Source organism: Rousettus aegyptiacus, unplaced genomic scaffold (genome assembly GCF_014176215.1).
Source record: "Rousettus aegyptiacus isolate mRouAeg1 unplaced genomic scaffold, mRouAeg1.p scaffold_m13_p_5, whole genome shotgun sequence".
Taxonomy (NCBI): Eukaryota; Metazoa; Chordata; class Mammalia; order Chiroptera; family Pteropodidae; genus Rousettus; species Rousettus aegyptiacus.
The window spans coordinates 41,618,684-41,636,285 of NW_023416308.1; the positions used below are offsets into that span (position 1 = coordinate 41,618,684).

The 17,602-nt window shown below is 36.1% G+C and overlaps 1 protein-coding gene across 5 annotated transcripts in view; it reads left to right on the forward strand.

Annotated features, from left to right (window-relative positions):
- SIK3 (SIK family kinase 3) overlaps nucleotides 1-17,602 on the forward strand; it is a 212,998-nt gene that overhangs the window by 150,725 nt on the left and 44,671 nt on the right. For all 5 annotated transcript variants that reach the window (XM_036220935.1, XM_016134918.2, XM_036220937.1 and 2 more), the window contains exons 5-6: nucleotides 10,707-10,831; nucleotides 11,395-11,518. In XM_036220935.1, the coding sequence (XP_036076828.1) occupies nucleotides 10,707-10,831; nucleotides 11,395-11,518 (249 nt within the window). The remainder of the gene's footprint in view (nucleotides 1-10,706; nucleotides 10,832-11,394; nucleotides 11,519-17,602) is intronic.

The following is a 17,602-nucleotide window of genomic DNA, read 5'->3' on the forward strand; positions in this document are numbered from 1 at the left end:
GAAAAATTCAGCTGTTGGTAGGCATAGATTCAAAATGAAAGGAGTTACAAGATCATGAGGAATATTTCATCTACTCTCTAAAAAAAATCCTAAGATGTGTGATCTTTCACTATGCCTTGCTCATGCCACACACAGACCACTCTTAATTTAATACCTCAAATAGTTTACAATATCTTTTCCCAGCCAATTGAATTCTGAATTTTTAGAGGTTCTCTGTGTTCCAGGAGATTCATGTCATGAAAATAATGACTTCTCTTGCCTTTCCTGTTTTTCAGAAGTCAATAAATGAAGTAATAAGTTTAGTCTCTCCATCCTCCTTAAATGGAATAGTTTGAGAGCCCCTGAGTGTAAATCAGGAAGGGGCCTGCCTGCTCGCAGGGAGCTAATGAGTGTGCTTAGGACCCAATCTTTTCATTTATTGCTCAGTTGAAGTAGTTGGCTTTCATGATAGTTTCAGCCGCGATGCAGTTTTTCATAACATTTTGTTAAATTTGTATCTGTACTGGACCATTGGACAATATAAGGCATAAGGAAAGCTGATATTTAAGATAATGAAGATAAAATCAATAAATTCTAAAATGCCTCAAAACAAGCTTTACCAAATTCATGAATCTTTTCATTTGATCACATATAGCACATCAAGATGTTTCTAGGATATCAAAAACTTAAATGTTATACATAAATGCATACATGTACACATACATACCTATAATATCTAGTTTACTTTATTGGGAATAAGACTATCCACATTCATAGTATAATATTTTCAAAGAAGTCTAAACTTGCTTATCCATTCATCATTTAAAAATAAAACATAAAAATAATTCAGATAGACAAGTTTGTTTCTTAGATTTAAAAATGTAAGCATTCCAAATACCAGGTCATAAAACGTTTTTGGCTATTTTGGATATTATAATCTCAAAATATATATGGCTTTCAAACTAAACATGACATACCAATTTTAAATTAATACTCTTTCTTACATAATTTAAATTAATTAGCGAACCATTGGTAAAATGGGAAAATGAAATTTTCTTAAATAATATGAACTTTTAAATCAACTTTTAAAATACACTAATGTAAAATAAAATCTTTTATTTAAAGTTATCTATCATAAATCATGCAAAAATCAAATTATTTTTAAAAATTCTTGGGTGATTAAGAAAAAGTACTCCTTTGAAAGAACTTTGAGTCTAAAAAAGTTGGAAAATACTGGGTACCTGTGCTATTAAATAGATTACATTTTTCTTTACATTCTAGACCAAATATAACCTTGGTTATTTTTATCAGACTGAGAAATTCTCTGAACTCTTGGCAGACTCTTCTTCAGGAAAGCCTCTATCATATACCAGTTGCCCCTGAACTTCTTTCTCTAAAACTCATTCAGTGCTTATAATTACATAATTAGATGTGTGATTGTTTCATATGTGCCTCCTCCATGGGACTAATCTGCCCCATGGGGGCAGGGACTATGTGTGTCTTGTTCACTTTGTGTTAATAACACATTAGTGATCCCTCAAAAACTTGGGGAGTACCTACTCCTATTATATTTACACATTACCTTATAGGTGGGTTATTCTTCAATGTTCTCATTTGAGTTATGTTATTCTATTAACTTTAACAAGGTATTTTCTTACCTGCTTTTAATTTCTGGGTGATACCTTAGAACTTCATATATAATAATAATACCTTCTTTTCTCCCAGACCATGTCTTAAGGCCAGATGTCTTAATTTTTCATTAGGAAATAGTGTTATTATACATACTATATTTCCATTTATTATCTTCAAGTTTTTTTTTTTTTGAGTATTTAAGGAGACTGATTTATCATGGTCTATAAAAGGCACACTAAAATTTTGTATAATATTGTCACCTATCAATATTAGAAACTTACCTGATTGAATGATTGTAATTTTATTGTTCTAAGTCATATGATTTAGAATCGTGGCTGTAATAGCGGTAATAGCGTATATTAATGTTTTAAAGAATTCCAATGAATATTGTTTGCAGGTCTTATGGAAATGTTTCATTACAGCCCTTTCTTTATACATCTATTCAATACTGAGTTTAATGAAAAGATCCTGTGTTGGGGAGAACTTTTTTTTTACGAGAAGAGTTGGGCTAGTATTATCTATAATAGAGTGAAAGGGATTGGCTTATTACCTCATTTTAAAATATAGCTGAGTTCAGTGATCCTAACTACTAAGGTATTTTAAAGCTTTGGGAGAAAATACATGCGTCATTCATTGAAGATGCCAATGTAATACTGCTCCACCATTTTTGTTTTGAAAATTTTATTTTCTTCAGAGATAGTGATCATATCTGATATATAGTGCAAGGGAGTTCAGAAGGATCAGGAGATTGTTAAGATTTAGTGACAGATGTGGAGCAGCAGCTGCAATTAAACAGTACTATCATACTTCTTGACATACCTTTCCAAAAAGGTTCAATCTCATGAGTAATACCCTCTCTCCTTCTCCAATTCTGACTTCCCCTGATTTTTTAAACTAAACCAAATTCTCCCCTTTCCCATAAATAAGCTGATTACTTGATTTTTGTTTCCCATGAAGGAATTTTTTCTTCCATATAAATGCTCGGGCTGTGAGTCAGTAATTTTTAGCATTACTTCTCTATTAGCTCCTACTTAGGAAGTTCAGCCAGGGGTTGGAGTGATTGCTAAACACTGAGGACTTCCCAAGACCCATTTTTAAGAGTGAATTAATACAGTGACTCCCAGGAACTTTGAAACTCATCGTTTATCACTAGTATAATTCCAAGATCCACACCATAGACTCTTGTTTTGTTTAATTTTAAGTAAAGGTTTTGAGTCACATGATTTCTAGGTTAGTAATATTGTATAGGAAAAGGAAAATCAGTTCATTATCTGTCATGTTCTATTTTAACACCCCTTATAACAGTCTAAATCTTATTCTTACTTGAGTGCTGATCTTTGGTTCTTTGAGTCTTTTCTAACAAGAACACCTGCTAGCATGCCCCACCCCCGTCTTAGTTCATTGAGGAATTAATCAAAGGCCAAAACTTTTTCTGTTCTTGGTCTTTGTCTCTAAATCCAAGGGCAGTATTGGGATTATGAGTCCTCAGAAGCTTTCAGATTTTAAGATATGAAGGATCTTGTCACAGTATTTTCTAGTGAGGTTGTTTATTTAGGATAAATATTTTCTCACTTTACTTTTTCCTTCTGCCTTCTACTTACAAGCTATTTACTTATAGCAGCAATGAAGTGAAGCATAAGTTACTCCTGGAGGGGTTGGCTGTCAATTGTAGCTGTACTGTATTACCTTAACAAGTACTGAGAACATTGGAACTGGCTGTAGGTTGTGTCTAATTTGTTTCCATCTGTTTTGGATTGCTCCTTGGTCATCCAAAAAAAGAAGTCAAGGCTATCACTCTGAAGCGGTGGGCCAAATAAGAAAATTTCGTGTTGCAGTTGTCTTGATTTTTAAATTAGTGTCACCTGTTCTTCCCTCTTTCCCCTGACCATATATGCATACCCAGTTGATGACATACTTACTTTCAGGACTATAAAATGACTACCCTATATACCCCTAGGCTCCTGATGTTGCCTAGAGCAAAAGAATTTCAAGTCTCAAAATTGATAGTAAAGTTCTGGTATTTAAATCATCCCTTGAAGGAAGGCATGTAGTTCAAATTAGAATCTACTACTCTGTCTTAAGAGAAAGAAATATAAGATACCATTTCAGCCTGCAGACAGATGCTAACCAACAAGGGTATTAAGGGTTAGAAAAGAGACTTAACAAATTATGTTAGGAGCCATTATGAGTGGAGAAGTAAGTGACCATAGGCCACATGAAAAGAACAACTCAACCCATATGGCTTCCGTCGTATGGGTGTGAGTGTCCGTCTTAACTAGTTTCTCCTGCAGTTTCTTCTGTTGCTTCCCCCTTGTCTCCTGTACGGTGTTATACAGAAGAATATTCATCATTTTAATGTTGCATCTGTAGGTCATAAATCTTTCCTGTTGCCAATAAATGAATATGAATTTGGGGGGGGGGGACACAAACATTCACACCATAGCATAATGTATGCTATCTTTGTCCTTAATACGAGTTATTGAGAAGTTGTTATTTTATTAGTATAAAAGTAATTCTGATATTTTTGTATTAGTGAACTCTATCATTTATACCTAATAGCCATTATGATAGTCATTATACATGTCATTAAAATACACGCTTTTCATTTTAAATTGTATTTAACTACAGCTGTAGACTTTATCATTGTATATAAAGTCTTCATAGTTAACGGCAATAAGATAATTGCCGTTTTCTACAAAAACTTCAGTAGGATCCCAGTTTTAGCAAGACACTCTCAGTTTCTACTCTGTTAGCTGTTCACCAAGGGCTGCTCTGAATTCTCATACATTTATTTCCTTTTTTATACTTACCTTTCTTTCCACTTTTTCTCCCTCCCTTTCTGTTTTTAGTTAACCAGTGAATCATTTGTAAGATATTGAATGCCTTCTCTTCTCCCAAGCACTGTTCTAGGTACTAGGAAAATCATTGGTGAGAAAAACAGCCTGATCCCTGCCTTCCCAAGCCTTGTGATAGTGGAGCTTAGATCTCAGTGAAATGGCTCTGAACAGCAAGAAAAGGGGTTGGGGGTGGACAAGAGAAAAAGGAACCTATTCTTTTCTCTTTTTTCCCTTGCTTATTATGAAATATTGCGGGTATACACAGAAATGTGTCTCAACTGTATATGTACATTTTAATCGCTACAAAGTAAACTCCTATGCAATTACCACTTAAATCAGGAAATAGTCATTTCATCAGCTCAGGCTATATCCCTGCCTTCATCACAACTTCATTTTTTTCCCCAAGAGGTAATCACTGTCTTGATTTTTGTGTTAATCACTTATTTGCTTAAGAGGGTTTTTTTTTTTTTTAAAGTAGTTATACAACCTGTTTAATGCATCCCTCAGGAGTTTTGCTCCAACGGTTATCATTTTTATTGAATATAATGTGCAATGGGCCCATCCTGAATATAGTTTGTCTCTGAATTATGTATAAATAGAATCATACTGTATATATTATTTTTATCTTATTTCACACAACACTATGCGAGATTTGTCCATGTTTGTTTAGCTATGATTTATTCACTTTTATTTGGTATTGCATGATATGAATATACCACAACTTAATATTTTTCCATTATATCTATCAATGGCTATTTGAATTATTCAGTTTTGAGCTTTTACTAAACAACTACAGAACATTTTTAAACATTTATCTTGCTACGACCATGCCACCCTGAACAAGCTCAATACCTTCTGATCTTGGAAGCTAAGCAGGGTCAGGCCTGTTTAGAACTTGAATGGGAGACCACCTAGGAACACCAAGCATAAAAAATAATAAAATTAAAAATAATAATAAAAATAAACATATATCTTGGTATACTATTTAACATTAATGTGCGTTCTCAAACATTTAAGAATATAAACCTAGGAGTAAATTTTCCAGGTCATACAGTATGTCCATTTTCAGCGTTAACTTGAGAACACCCAGCCTGGTGTCCAGCATAGGTGAGCATTCCCATTTCTGTATGTCTTCTCCGGTGCTGGGTACTATTATCCTTTGTGATTTTTATCAGTCTGGTGAGTGTTTAATGGTTATCTCGTTGTGGTTTTAGTTTACTTTTCTATTTAATAATGATGTTTGAGCTCCTTTTCATGTCTTGTTGGCCTTTTTTGTGAAGTGTGTCTGCTTAAATAAGTCTTTGGCCCATTTTTCTACTGGGATTGTATGTCTTACTGATTTATAGGAGTTTTGTTTCTGTAGCAAGGATATGAGTCTTATGTGTTACAAATATCTTCTCATTTTGTGGTTTCTCATTTCACTCTCTTTAAAATGTTTTTAAATGAATAGACTTTTTAATATAATTTTAATGTAACCAGATTTACCACTTTCCCTTCGATTAGTGCTTTTTATTTCTTGTTTGAAAAATCTTTCCATCCCCTGAGGCTATGAAGATAGTCTCCTTTATTATTTTATGAAAACTTCATGGTTTTACCTTTTATATTAAGTCTGCCATCTACCCAGAATTAATTTTAGGATACAGTGTGAGGAAAGTGTCTCATTTTATTTTTTTCCATGTGAGAAACCAATTGTTCCTATGCCATTTATTGAAAAATTTATCCTTTTCCCACTGATATGCAGTGCCTTTTTTAGTGCACCATTTTTAAAGAAACTTGTAAACACACAGTATTCCTCAAGCACTATGTGCCTTTGGGAGTTACATCAGCAGAGCAGAGTGTTGACAGTCAAGTCTAATGAAAACAGTAGACTATAATAATTAAGGAATTTGGAAGTTGTATAAAATTACTTATGGGATGTACATTTACCTCATTATAAACATGATGCCGAAAGCACAGTATGTGTATAAGCTTTGAGAGCATCCATGCAGGTATTATAGGCTCACCCTTGTTCTTAGTAATTTTTTAAAAAAAACTTTAAATTTGGGTATGTCACCACCTTAAGGAACCTCACTTTCCCAGACATAAAACAAAAATAATGCTCATCTCAGTGAGGTAATAAATACAAGGTACACTAACACAGCACTTGACAGAATGTCCTTTACAAAAGTTTATTTTCTTGGTTCCATATAATTCACAGTGCTGCACAAATGGGAAAACTGCTGCACTGAGAGAGATGAATCAAAGACAGTCCAGTTCTCGGTCTTCTCAGGATGCCCGTCTCCCTCCACCATCCTTGCTACTCAGCTGCATGGCCACACTACCCATTTCTAAGTACTCTGAATGAATGTACTAATAGTTCAGAATTATTATTTATTATTTGTTGTCAGACATGAAAAATGTTTGTTTTATTCACACTGTGACATTCTAGATGATTCTTGCTGTCTTGAATAAGAAATGCCAAAGAAGCAGAGAAACAAAAACTTTTAGAACTTAAGTTTGTTCAGTTACCCTGAACTTGAAACCTTATTTCCATTAAATGGGATTGTTCAACCTATGTTGGCTCTGGAGCTGTTCTTATAATGTCTTTCATTATGAACTAAAACTTCTTATTCTTAATGTCTCTTTCATAATCTCAAGGTCCCTCAATTTCCTTCACTTGTATATACCACATGTACATATGGAAGCCTTCATTTCACTTATTTCTTTAAATTTTGTCGTGAGAATTTTCTCTTCTAATTTGGATCAACTTACAGTTTTTCAGATGTTTATATGTGTAAATAACCAAAAACCAAAAAAAATATCTTAGTAATTCTGTGCCATAGCTGTCTATTTTCCATGTACCCCATCCCACTTCTACTTCCACACATCCCCTGTACTTCCCTAAACTACCAGCAAAATCCAAAGTCAATTATTGGTTTGACTTTTAACTGCTTTTATTTTTCTTTCCAGTCTTCATGAATTGTGTAGCAAAATGTTCCCAATTGCAAGCAGCTGAGAGAATAAAGAAGCCGTGTTCTTCCCATCCTAGTTATTCAGTCCCTGAAGTGTTGATTAGAAGGAACTGGACTTTCCAAATGAGTTCCAGATTTAGTATATGTTAATAATTTGAGGCTTCTCCCAAATTCATAATTTAAATTTTTCAAAAATAAGTTATGTTATAGACAATAGGACAATGAACCAGCCTGAATTTTAACTTAAGTTGTACAGCAGTATTGAAAAGTAATGTGAATACTTGTGAAGAGGCACAGCAATATGCTTTCAATAAAACCGTCAATTTATAGTAATATGTATATTGAACAGGGAGGGTGGGTCAGAACCTGTTAGGTTTGGTGTATTAAAGAATGAATTGGAATATCCCAGAATCATTCATCACAGGAAGCTGGACCTAATGTGAGGCGGGGCGGGGCGGGGGCGGGGGGAGCGTGTCATAGCAGGCAGAGAGAAGTAAATTTGTATGTGCAACACCTTAGAGTTAAGAGTAAGAACAATACTTGGAATGATTATAGGAGACCCCTTGACAGGTTTACAAGACTAGAGGTTTTTGGCTTGATATGTTATAAGCAATAAGAGCAAGGGGATAGAGGTTTTGTTGCTGTATCTTACTGAAATTGAAATCTTGCTGTTGGTCATTGGGTCTAGCTGTGGAAGCCAGCTGTTTGGGACATGCTGTGGATGGAAGTGGATGCTTCCCCAGATGTGGCCCTCTCTTTTTGTCAGGCCCCAATCATATCATTCATTCTTGCACACTCATTTCTCATATATATACCTAATGGCAATCCAAGTTAGCCATCACTGAAGGTATTTCCCTTTGATATTGTTTCTTTTGTAGAGATTTCCTGTTTGGTAGAATAATAAACAAGCTCATGCCATAAGTTTGTGCCTTCCCCTCCCCAGCAGAGTGAAAGGGTAGAAAGGTTACTAATTGTAGATAGAGCATTCATGGTTCAAAATGAGAAATTTTTAAGCTGCTTATTAGGAAAATTTAAACTCGACTTTTTAATTCATTGCTTGATTTGATAGAAGAGGCATTTTCCAATGAGGAACGAGAACATTTGATTTCTCACAGAAGTAGGTGTAATGATTCTAATGATGGCCCTGACCTCTTTGCCCCTTGCAATCATTAAGTTCATTTTAGAACCTTAGGAAAGATGGCTAGGAAGTAGAGGCTCTAGTACCTGGCCAGCTGCCATTGTCAGTACAAGAAGGCTCCAGTAGCCAGAAGGTGATGAGAAGACTGGCCCAGTGATTTTATTGCAATTTACTGACTCTTTCTTGAGTCCCTGCTGTGTATGAAAGCACTGTGTGGAGGTTAGGATAAATAAATTGATATCCCTCCTATTTAACTACTGGAGGGTATAACTACATGATATAACTAAGTATAATATAAGGCAGAGTTGTAATTGAGAAGAAGAGGTATAAACAAAGGGCTGTGGAAGCACAGAGGAGGAAGCCATTGGCATGGTATTTTGCAGTGGAAATCAGTTAAGGCTTCATACAGGAAGTAATATTTGGCTGGGCCTTGAAAATGAGTGATATTTCAAATGTAGAAAGGGAAGGAAAAGACATGGCATGGAGAGGAAATAGCATAAGAAAGACACATAAACACAGGACGTGAGTAATCCGTTAATGCTAGAATGGCCAGAGATAAGTTGGAAGGTAGGGTGGAGTAGAGTTAAACGACAGTGCTGAGACTTATACTCTTCTGTAAGCAGAAGGGAACCACCAAATGTTTTTGAGTGATGAAGTAACACAGTGTGGTTTGTGTAACATTCACTGTGCTATGAATGGATGGCTTAGAGGAAAATGAAATAGGTACAAGTAGTAAGTAACAGTGTCAATCTAGGTCAGAGGTTAGATATGAACTGAGATGGTAGGAATGGAAAAAGAAAGGAGGAGATGGATTCAAGATGCACAGGGTAGAAGCAGTAAAGGTTTCACCAGTTAGAAGTGAGAAAGGAAAGGAGAAGAGAGGGAGAAAGGAAAGATGACTCCATTGCTCCTAATAACTGGGTGATAATGCTGTTAATGACCATGGGCACATCACTGGAAGAGCAGATTTGATTCGATTTTGGAAAATGGTGAATTTGAGGTATCTCTTTCCAGGCAAGTATTAGAAGTTCATGTCAGAAACTTAAGAGTTGATACCAGGGTCAGAGATATAAATTTGGAGAATCATTACCAAACAAATTATAGTGGAAGCTACGGGAACAGAAGAGTTAGCTTTAAGAAAATGTAAAGCAAGGAGCCTTACTAGAAAACACCTTCTATAGGAGGTAGAAAGAGAAAAGAAAATAGCAGACAGTTGTCAATGAGAGTAAAACTAGGAAAGTGGGAAGAGAGTTTGAGAGGATAAGGGGGTGCTCAGCATTCTCATATGCCGTGACTACAGGAAATGTGGTAGGTCTGGGGCAGGAGTGAGTTCTAGCCTCTCATACATGCAAGCTGTTCAAATGTTTTTACACATAAAAGCATAAGTCAGCGACTATCCTTTGGCTTATCATCCTTGGCCATTTTTTAGTATTCTTCCCCAAACCTCACCCTTCCTATCTTCCATCTACTCTATTTTTAAAAAGTGGGAGGTAGATAAAAGAAGAGGGGAAGTTGAAGCCCAGAGGAAGTCGAAGTTAAAATGTAACTTTTTTCTTTGTTCAATTTATAAATAAGCTGCATATTCTCTACTTTGAATAAACCACCTTAATAATAATGTCACTTTGTCTAGTTTTTAAAAGATTTTTATTATATTAGCTTTTGGTGTACACCATAGTTATCTAACATTTATATACCTAAAGAAGTGGTCACCATGGTTTTGTCTAATTTTTTAAGTAAGAGTGTCTCCAGTGGTCATAAATGTTTGTCATAAGTAAAAATAATAATGAAAATTTTGGGTCCAGTTGAGTAGGCTTACATGTATTTATGAGTCTGATGTGATCTTAATACCAATGATTATCCGATTCCATTCTTATTCTTAAGAGAACAAGTACCACTAGCCTCACTCAGCCTAGGTTTTTAAAGGGAACAGTGCTAGTTTTGTTGAAGTAAACCAGTCGTGTGTACTTTTAGTTAACCAGATATTTTTGCATTCCAGCTCATCTGTATCTCTATTTCACTATTATTTTAAGTGGCTGGTTATATAATTTCTAATTGTTCTCTTTTTACATTGGATATTCAAACTTAGTGGCTTCGAACCTTTATTTTAGTGACTAGAAAGTAATATTTGCTGGTTAAGATAACATGAGTCATGTCCATTTGCCTTTCTAGATTTTGGCTTCAGTAACCTTTTCACTCCTGGGCAGCTGTTGAAGACCTGGTGTGGTAGCCCTCCCTATGCTGCACCCGAACTCTTTGAAGGAAAGGAATATGATGGGCCCAAAGTGGACATCTGGGTATGTAACTGCCTTCTTTTACACACTATAGCATTAGTTACCCTTGTTTGATGAAACTGTCCTCCCCCTGCCCCCATCCCCGGATAATACAAAATGCTGGACGCGAGTTAAGATCTTGCTCACCTGTTCTTTGAATCCCCGATTCTTTGTCCAAAGTCTTTCCGCCAACACTTATCTTATGGATTGAGTGAGCCACAGACTTCAAACTTGCCCTTTGCATCTGCAAAACAACAACAACAACAACAAACCCAAGGGCAGGCTTGAATGAGTGCCCTTGTGGAGAACAGAGATTCTTTCTGTTGCTGCCACTTGCCTTCTTCCTGGAGGATGAGTACTGAAATTCTAGATATGTTACCCACAATTAATGTCCAGAAGCAAAGAAGAATATTAACTGTTCTAAAGATGATTGACCTTGACAATGCCCCATATTATTTCTCATTTAAGAAAAAGAAGAAGTTTATTCCATTGTGCATGACTCACATCATCTTCAGACACATACTATAATGGCCTCTTTTGTTCCCTCTGATGCAATTAATTGTACGTACTCTCTGTTTGGGATACAGAGCCTTGGAGTGGTCCTCTATGTGCTTGTGTGTGGTGCCCTACCATTTGATGGGAGCACACTGCAGAATCTGCGGGCTCGAGTGTTGAGTGGAAAGTTCCGCATCCCATTTTTTATGTCCACAGGTAAGGAAGTTGCAGAACACTGGATTCATTAGACTACTAAGTTATCCTAGGAATTGAGTGGTGGTATATAAATGGTCCTTTTAACATCCTTTCTTAGCTCCAGTTTGCTGAATTGGTACCTCTGGAGGCAAGTACTATTATAGGAACTGTGCAGACTTTGGCATCAGATAGATAGCCCTGTTGCATTTGTCTGAATTTGGGTCTGGGCTCTGCACATAGCAGCTAGTGTTGTGTGGCAGTTATTAAGTCTGTCTAAGCTTCAGTTTCCTCATCTATAAATGGCTGACAGTTTTCGCTAGGGCTGTTACTATGAGGACTAAATTAAATAATGTATGTAAAGAGTCTATAGGCCCATCACATAGTAGCAAGGCAATAAATATTCCTGTGTCACCCAGTCCTTCACTCCCTTGCCCACCCTTTTTCAGGATAGTATTTCTGTTTACTGGGGCCCAACTGAGATGTGGTAATAAATGCCAAGGATAAAGCAACCTTTACACCTTACTCTTGCTGCTACTTGCTGCTACATTTCCTACTTCTATGATATTTATCCCCTAGATGCAAATTTTTTAAAAGTACTCTTTAAATGAGTTGTCAATAGGGTAAGTAGCTCTTGGAAAAAATTAACACTGGAAACAAATGCCACATATCCAGAATCTACAGTGTTTTATCACTATTAATATGCATATAAGAAAAGGACACTTTAGACACTGTATGGTAAGCAATCTATTCAGTTTTGCCTAATCATGTTTTCATTTTAAGGAACAATGTATAAAATGTAGGTCCACTTAAGTTGGTAGCAAAGTATAGGCACATGGGAATTGTACTTTAAATAAATAACTTTAAATCTCCTTAGAATTAATGACTTAATAGTATATCAGATAATGATAAATGCTGTGAGAAAAATAGGGAAAGAGGTTTAGGGATGGTGGGTGGGAAGTTATTTGAAAAAATATGGTCAAGGAACCGCTTCATTGAAAAAGCAACATTTCAGCAAAGACTTAAAGAAGGTGAGGGAGTGAGCTGTGTAGTCTGAGGAAGAGGAAGAGCTTTCCAGCAAATGTAAAGGCTGCAGGGAGAGAGCATGCTTGAGTGTTTAAGGAAAGGATTGAAGGCCTCTATACTCAGAAAGGAATGAGTGACAGGGACAAGAGAGATGAAGTCAGAGAGGCAAGAGAGAGCTTACTTTTAGGGTCCAGTCAGTCAATGTAAGACCTGAGTTTTTATTGTGTGTGAAATGCAAAGGATCAGGGGCTTTAACAGAAGAATGACGTAATCTGACTTTGGGATTTTTTTTTTTTTTGACTTTTATTAAGTTGAGGAATTTCATTGTAACTTTTGTTTTATTAAAAAATCACTTTTGTTGCTCTGTTGCTTGAAATGTTCAAGAGCTGAAGGAGGGAGACCAGTTAATAGGAGACTTTTGCGATCATCCAGATGAGAGATATTGGTAGCTAGTTCCCAGACTGTGGTATAGAGGTGGAGATGGGAAGAAGTGGTCAGATTCAAGAGATACTACATACCATATGGCAGGCATTGGTCAAAGCATTTAACAAACATTCACTCATGTAATTATTATAACAGCCCTATCAGATACATAAGACTATCACCCCCATTTTTACAGGTGATAAAACTGAAGCCAAGAGACATTTAGCTATTTTCTCAAGATAATAGAGCTACTAAGTGGCTAAACTAGAATTTGAACCTAGGCAGTCTGGCTCCAACAACATTTATGTTGGATTCGATGTGAGAGAAAGAGTAATTAAAAGTAACTCACTTATATGTGGTATCTAAGGAACAAAAAGAACAAACTAATCAAAAACAGACTCACAAATATGGTGGACAATTTGGTGACAGACTGAGGGGGGTGGGGCTGGGAGAAAGGGGTGAAGGATTAAAGAAGTATAAATTAGTATTTGATAGTTGGGCATGGGGAGCATGGCAGAGGGAATGCAGTTAGCATTATGATGGCTAAGTGGAGGGCCAGGGAAGGGAGGGAGCAATTGGGGGGATTGTTTTATGAACATTATAGATGTCTAACCAATGTAGTGTATACTTGAAACTAATTTAAATAAATAAATTTACTTAAAAAATAGTAACTCCAGGGATTTTGGCTTGAGCAACTGGGAGGATGAATTTATTGCTAACTGAGATGGTAATGGCTAGGGAAGAATACTTACATTTTGGAGAGATGTTTTAGATGTGTTAGTTTGAGATGCCCATTAGACATCTCAGTTGAGATATATCGCATAGGCAGTTGAATGTAATAGTACTATAACTTAGTTGAGGGTTGTGAGCTGGAGGTGTACATTTGGGAACTGTCAGGGTATAGATAATATTTAAAGCTATGAGATGGGAACACTTTTAGGCATGATTACAGAGAAGAAAAGAGGTCCAAGGACTAACTTCTGGAACACACTAATACTCAGAGATCAGGAAAATGAGGAGGAATCAGCATAGGAATGGCTTGTGAGGTAAACCGAGTGTCAACTGTCATAGAAAACAAGTGAAGAAAATGTTTCAAGGAAGAGGAACTGTGTGGAGTGTTGCCAATAGGTCAAATAAGGTGACTGAGAACTGAATATTAGATTTAGAAATGTGGAGATCAAAGTACAGTTTTGTTACAGGGGCAGGAGCAAAAACCTAAATCATATGGATATAGCAGAAAAGGAATGGAAAGGAAATGGAGGAAGGAAATAGATATAACTCTTTTCAATTTTTCAATAAAAAGCAGAGGATGGGTCCAATAGATTGCTTTGGGCAGAGGTACCAGCGAGATCTTGTCATAATCAACTGAATAGCCTCAGCCCTTATCATAATGACTACCCAACTGTATTTAGCATGTCACCACTCTCCTTTCTGTTTTTAAAAATAAACTGTTTTTTAGAGCAGGTTTAGGTTTATAGCAAAATTGAGCAGAAAGTACAGAGAGTTCTCAGATACCCCCTACCCTCTCATACTCATAGCCTCCCTCTCTTTCAGTATCCTGCACCAAAGCAGAACATTTGTTACAGTCAATCAACCTACATTGACACTGCATTGGATTATTGTCCAAAGTCTGTAGTTTACATTGGGGCTCACTCTTGGTTGTACATATTTTTGGGGTTTGGACAAATAATAATGATAGGTATCCACTAGTATAGTATCATACAGAACAGATTCACTGCCCTTAAAATCCTCTGTGCCTGTTCAAACTTGCCTCCTCCCAACTCCCAGCAATCACTTCTCATTTTACTATCTCCATAGTTTTGCCTTTTCCAGAATGTCGTTTAGTTGCAATCATGTAGTATATAGCCTTTTCAGGTTGGCTTTTTTCAATTAGTAATATCCATATAAGGTTTCTCTATGTCTTTTCATGACTCGATAGCTCATTTCTTTTTAATGATGAATGATATTCCATCGTCTGGATGTACCCCAGTTTATTTACCCATTCACACACTGATGGACATCTTGGTTGCTTCCAGGTTTTGGCAGTTATGAATAAAGCTGCTGTGAACATTTGTTTTCAGTTTTTTGAGTGGACTTAAAATTTCAATTTATTTGATAAATACCAAGGACAATGAGAGTATGTTTAGTTTTGTAAGAAACTACCAGACTGTCTCCCAAATACCATTTTGCATTCTCACCAGCAGTGAATGAGAGTTCCTGTTGTTCCATGTTCTCACCAGTATTTGATGTTATCATAGCTTTGGATTTTTGTCATTTTGATAGATGTGTTTGGTGCCGTATTATTTTATTTGCAATTCTCTAATGATGTATGGAAATGATGAGCATTTTTTTTTCATATGCACATTTACCATCTGTGTATCTTCTTTGGTGATGGGCCTAAGTGTTTTGCCCATTTTTTAATCAAATTGTTTGTTTTCTTACTCTTAAGTTACTCTTACTCTTTACTTTTTGGAACACTTTTCTCATTGCTACGCAGACACCATGTTCTCCATTTTCTTCCTGTCTCTTGGTATACCTTCTCAGTCTTCTCTACCATACTTCTCTTACTCTGTTCATCCTTTAAGTCTTTTATTCTTTATACCAGCTTTCTGAGCCATCTTACTTACTGCCATGACTTCAGAAATTGCTGTGGTGTTTAGTCCCCAATTAATCCTCAGTTAACTCTCTGGGCCAGACCTCTCTTCCAGGATGAAGGGATATCTATTTCCAACCAGTTGCTCCTGATTAGCTTCACTTTCATTCCTTGAATTCACATCAATGGAAACATTTTCAAAACTGAATTTAGCTCCCCTAGCCCCTCAAATTTGCTCTATTCTGTGTTCCCTATCTTAGTGAATGACATCCGCATCCACCTGAGGCAGAAACTAGCTTTGATGTCTCCTCTTCCTCTCTCACCATTGCCATAGCTGATCACTTACCAAATCCTGTAGATCCAACCTTCCATTCCTATAGCAACTTCTTTAATGACCTTTGCCTAGATTAAATACTAGGTAACTAAATGAATTCCTAGTTATAGTCTTATCCCTCTCTAATCTTTTCTCCACATTGCTGCATGAGTAATTTTTCTAAAACACATATATAAAAACAAAGTGTGCACATGAGTGTGCACATGTGCAAGTGTGCACGCACACACACACACACAGACTTGATCATATCATTTTCCAGCTCTAACTTTTCAATGGTTTTTAAGCTAAAGTTCACTCTTTAGGCTAAAGTTTACTCTTTAAAATGGATAGAGTTCTGCCTTTCAAACATTTTTGATCATGACCATAGTAATAAATATATTTTATACTGTGACCTAGAACACCCACACACACACACACACACACACACACTCTTTTTAAAAAGCAAAACTTGCCTATATTTTATTTTATTACATTAAAAATGCTGATTATAACTTACTAAATTTATCTCATACTACTGTTTGGAAAACAGTGGCATAGAAATGCCTTTATAACCTCATTCCTGTCTACCTCTTCAGCCTCAACTCTTATTGTACATCTAGTCTCCATCATTTCCTTCTTGTTCCTCGAACAAGTGATGTTTTCTGGATTAATTCTCTCTGCCTGGAATACTTCTTCCTCCTATACCCCACCCCACCCTACCACTTCTGTTCTAGAATAAGAAATTAAATGTGATAGAAATAAGAATCTAGATAATTTCTACCATTCTTCAGGTCTCTGGACTTTTATCATGGGACTTACCAAACTTTTTATTGTAATTCTTTCATTGTATATTTTTCACACTATTCTGTGAGCTTAGAGAAAATGAAGACAAAATATGTTTTTTTTTCACAGTTGTCTATAGCCTATCACAGTGTCTGGCATGTGGTAGGACTTAGTAAAAGTAGATAATAAGTGGAATCCTGCTTTCAACCCTCCCATGGCTTTCATTTACACTTATAATACAATTCAAAAAGTCATTATCATTATGGCCTACAAGGCACTACTGTGATTAGCCCCCACCTCTTTAATCTCGTTTTCTACTATTCACCTTAGGTTCTTAGCTCTGCTCATAGAGGCGTCCTTGCTATTCCTCAGACTTGCCCAGCACATACATTCCTATTCCTTCAAGTATCTACATGGCGTGCTTCCTCACCTCATGTGAGGTTTCTGTTTAAATGTCCCCTCAGAGGGGCCTTTCCTAACTACCCTTATCCTCCCTTTCCCATAACAATGCTTTATTTTTTTTTCATAGAACTTTTCATTAGCTGGCATTATTTGTTTTTGTGTCCCCACCCGCCACTATACTGCTTCTTGACTACAATTTTGTTTTTGTTTACTGCTGTATTCCCAGAACTGAGGGCAAAATATTTGTTAAATGAATGAATGCATGCATAGGTTTGTTAAAATGCTAACTATCTAAACCCCTCCAGAGTGTATACTCGTATTCAAATAATAATATTAATAACAGTAATTTACATTTCTTTAGGGCTATTGAATTTACATAGTGTTTCCTGTATTTGGTCTAATTTTAGCTATGTAACTATACTCTGGAATTGGTATTGACACGTATTTTTCATTTTGCCAGTGAAGTTTAAGAAGCTAAAGTTTAAAGAAATTAGTTGACTTGCCTAAAGCCACACAGGTAGTAAATGACTAAGTCAGTACTCATATTCAGTGTTTGTTCTAATACACC